Raw genomic sequence first — 2,129 nt, forward strand, 5'->3', positions numbered from 1 at the left:
TTTTTTTTTTTTTTTTTTTAATTTGACATCACGCTAGAGAATTAATTTTGTTATGCCTTGTAATTTGTTAATTACGATGTGTTGTTTTATACTATCCGTCCAAAACACAGCGTAAAAGAGAAACAAAAAGAGTCTTCAAACAAAACAAAAGCTTCAGTACGCTTATAAAAGAACAAGGCAGCTAAACAAGAAGCCCATTAGCCCTAAACCAGTCATCACTCTCACAGACGTCGCCTTACCAGCAGTAAAGCTTCCACCTGGAGTGCTTGTGGTCAGCACAACCACCATCCACTCTTTCTCCGACCCAACACCAGCCCCAACATACCTCGAATCGTTCAGATACTTAGCATAACCGGTTTGTGTGTAATTAGTTAAAGCCAGAGTAGGGATCCGGTTAGGGATACAAACTGGTAAGATCAATCCGTCACGGGTAGTGTTTGGGTCGATTTTGCACTCAGAAAGAATGTCTTGGTAGTTAGTTAACTGCGGAGGGACCGAGCCAGGAGTAACCGTGCCGGCTGTGGAGTGGTTTGTGCATGGTTGATCTTCGAGCTTGTCGGCGATCTCATCGGCCACACAATCAGCCTTCTCGTTCTTTGTAAAAGGTGCAACTTTTTGAGCAGTTCGGTGGCTGTTTAGGCCTTGAAGAAGATTATCCTCCGCCTCTAAAATAACACAAACACAACAAAAAAGGATCCATATATGAGAAAGATTACATCAATTGTAACTCCAATATCATGAACTCTAATCACCAAGTACCAATGACCCAACCAACTACTATTATACACATATGTAAAGTCTAAACACGTATAAATTTCAAGTACAAGTTTATACAGTACATAAAATNAGTTGCTCTTACGGGAAGTGCAGCCATGGGGAAGATTGGACCAACGATTGGTTTGGTTGATATTGCTGAATCCGAGGACTCATACTACTTTCGTGTTTCATTACCTGGTGTTTCAAGAGATGAGAGTAAGTCTGAACTCATTTCTATATCTTTGTGAAGTTTACAATTGACATGCCAAATTATTGTTTCTAGAATTCTAGTTCGAACCTTGTGAAAGATATTTGTTCATTCAGAACAAAGAGTATATGTATCTTGTGCTTTTACTTGTCTTCTACTGAATGTGACATGTTGATTGTTGAACATGCAGAGGACTTCAGCTGTGAAATAGAACCAGACGGTAAGATTCAGATAAAGGGAGCAACAACTACAGGGGAGATGACAGTTTGCAAAAACAATCAGATCTTCAAAATGCTAACACAGAATTTATGCCCTCCAGGCCACTTCACCATCTCCTTTCAGCTTCCGGGTCCTGTGAGCAATGAAGAATTTAACGGTAATTTTGGAGCAGATGGTGTACTTGAGGNAGTGGAATAATTTATGTTTTATGATCCATGGATATATTTCTCTTGTTATACAATTTGGTTTATCTGTTTTCAGTCAATTTAAGGATTACATAAGTAGATGGTATAACAAGAAACTATGAAATTGAAAACTGAACTTATAAAAAGTTGAATTACTTAGAAGTTCACAGCTGCAGAGATATTGTAACCATACTAGTCCATACTTGCACATAAGGTTGTCAAAATGAGTCATTAGCAAAATGAGTTGGTTAAGCTTAGCTTGAGTTTTACAAGTCGGTTCTCAGACTGATTCCTATAACTACTGCAATTACACAGTTTGTTTTTGCAACTTTTTCATTACAATTCCTTCAAGAATCCCATCTGTTCCAAAGTTGCCAAAGAACTCCTGCGGATGGACAGGACCAGGGAGGCGGAACGAGACAGAAAAGTGACCGGGCAGGCAGAGATTCTGTGTTTGCATTTCAAACACCTGAGAAAACCGTTGAACTTGCTTCTCCGTCATTGATTCCGGAAGAACTTGTTTGCTATGTTCTCTTGCACGCACCTGAGAAAACCGTTGAACTTTTTCATTGATGAACACAATGCTCGGGATAAACTTAAACCTATTCCTCACACGGGTTTCAGGGTGAAGTTCTTCCGGATAAAGATCCACGAAAAGAGGGTAATCCCCGTTGGAATCATTGCGTTTTTCATTGAAATAATCACGTATCTTTCTCGGCATTATCACTAGAGACTGATCAACATTTCTGAGAATGTGATAA

At 39.3% G+C, this 2,129-nt stretch overlaps 1 protein-coding gene across 1 annotated transcript in view; it reads right to left on the reverse strand.

Moving 5' to 3' along the window:
* LOC104758926 (uncharacterized GPI-anchored protein At3g06035-like) overlaps positions 64-2,129 on the reverse strand; it is a 7,800-nt gene continuing 5,734 nt past the window's right edge. Inside the window, exon 2 of the mRNA XM_010481898.2 lies at positions 64-665. Within this exon, the coding sequence (XP_010480200.1) occupies positions 163-665 (503 nt within the window). The 3' untranslated portion in view covers positions 64-162. The remainder of the gene's footprint in view (positions 666-2,129) is intronic.

This window comes from Camelina sativa, chromosome 17 (assembly GCF_000633955.1).
Source record: "Camelina sativa cultivar DH55 chromosome 17, Cs, whole genome shotgun sequence".
NCBI classification, from domain to species: Eukaryota; Viridiplantae; Streptophyta; class Magnoliopsida; order Brassicales; family Brassicaceae; genus Camelina; species Camelina sativa.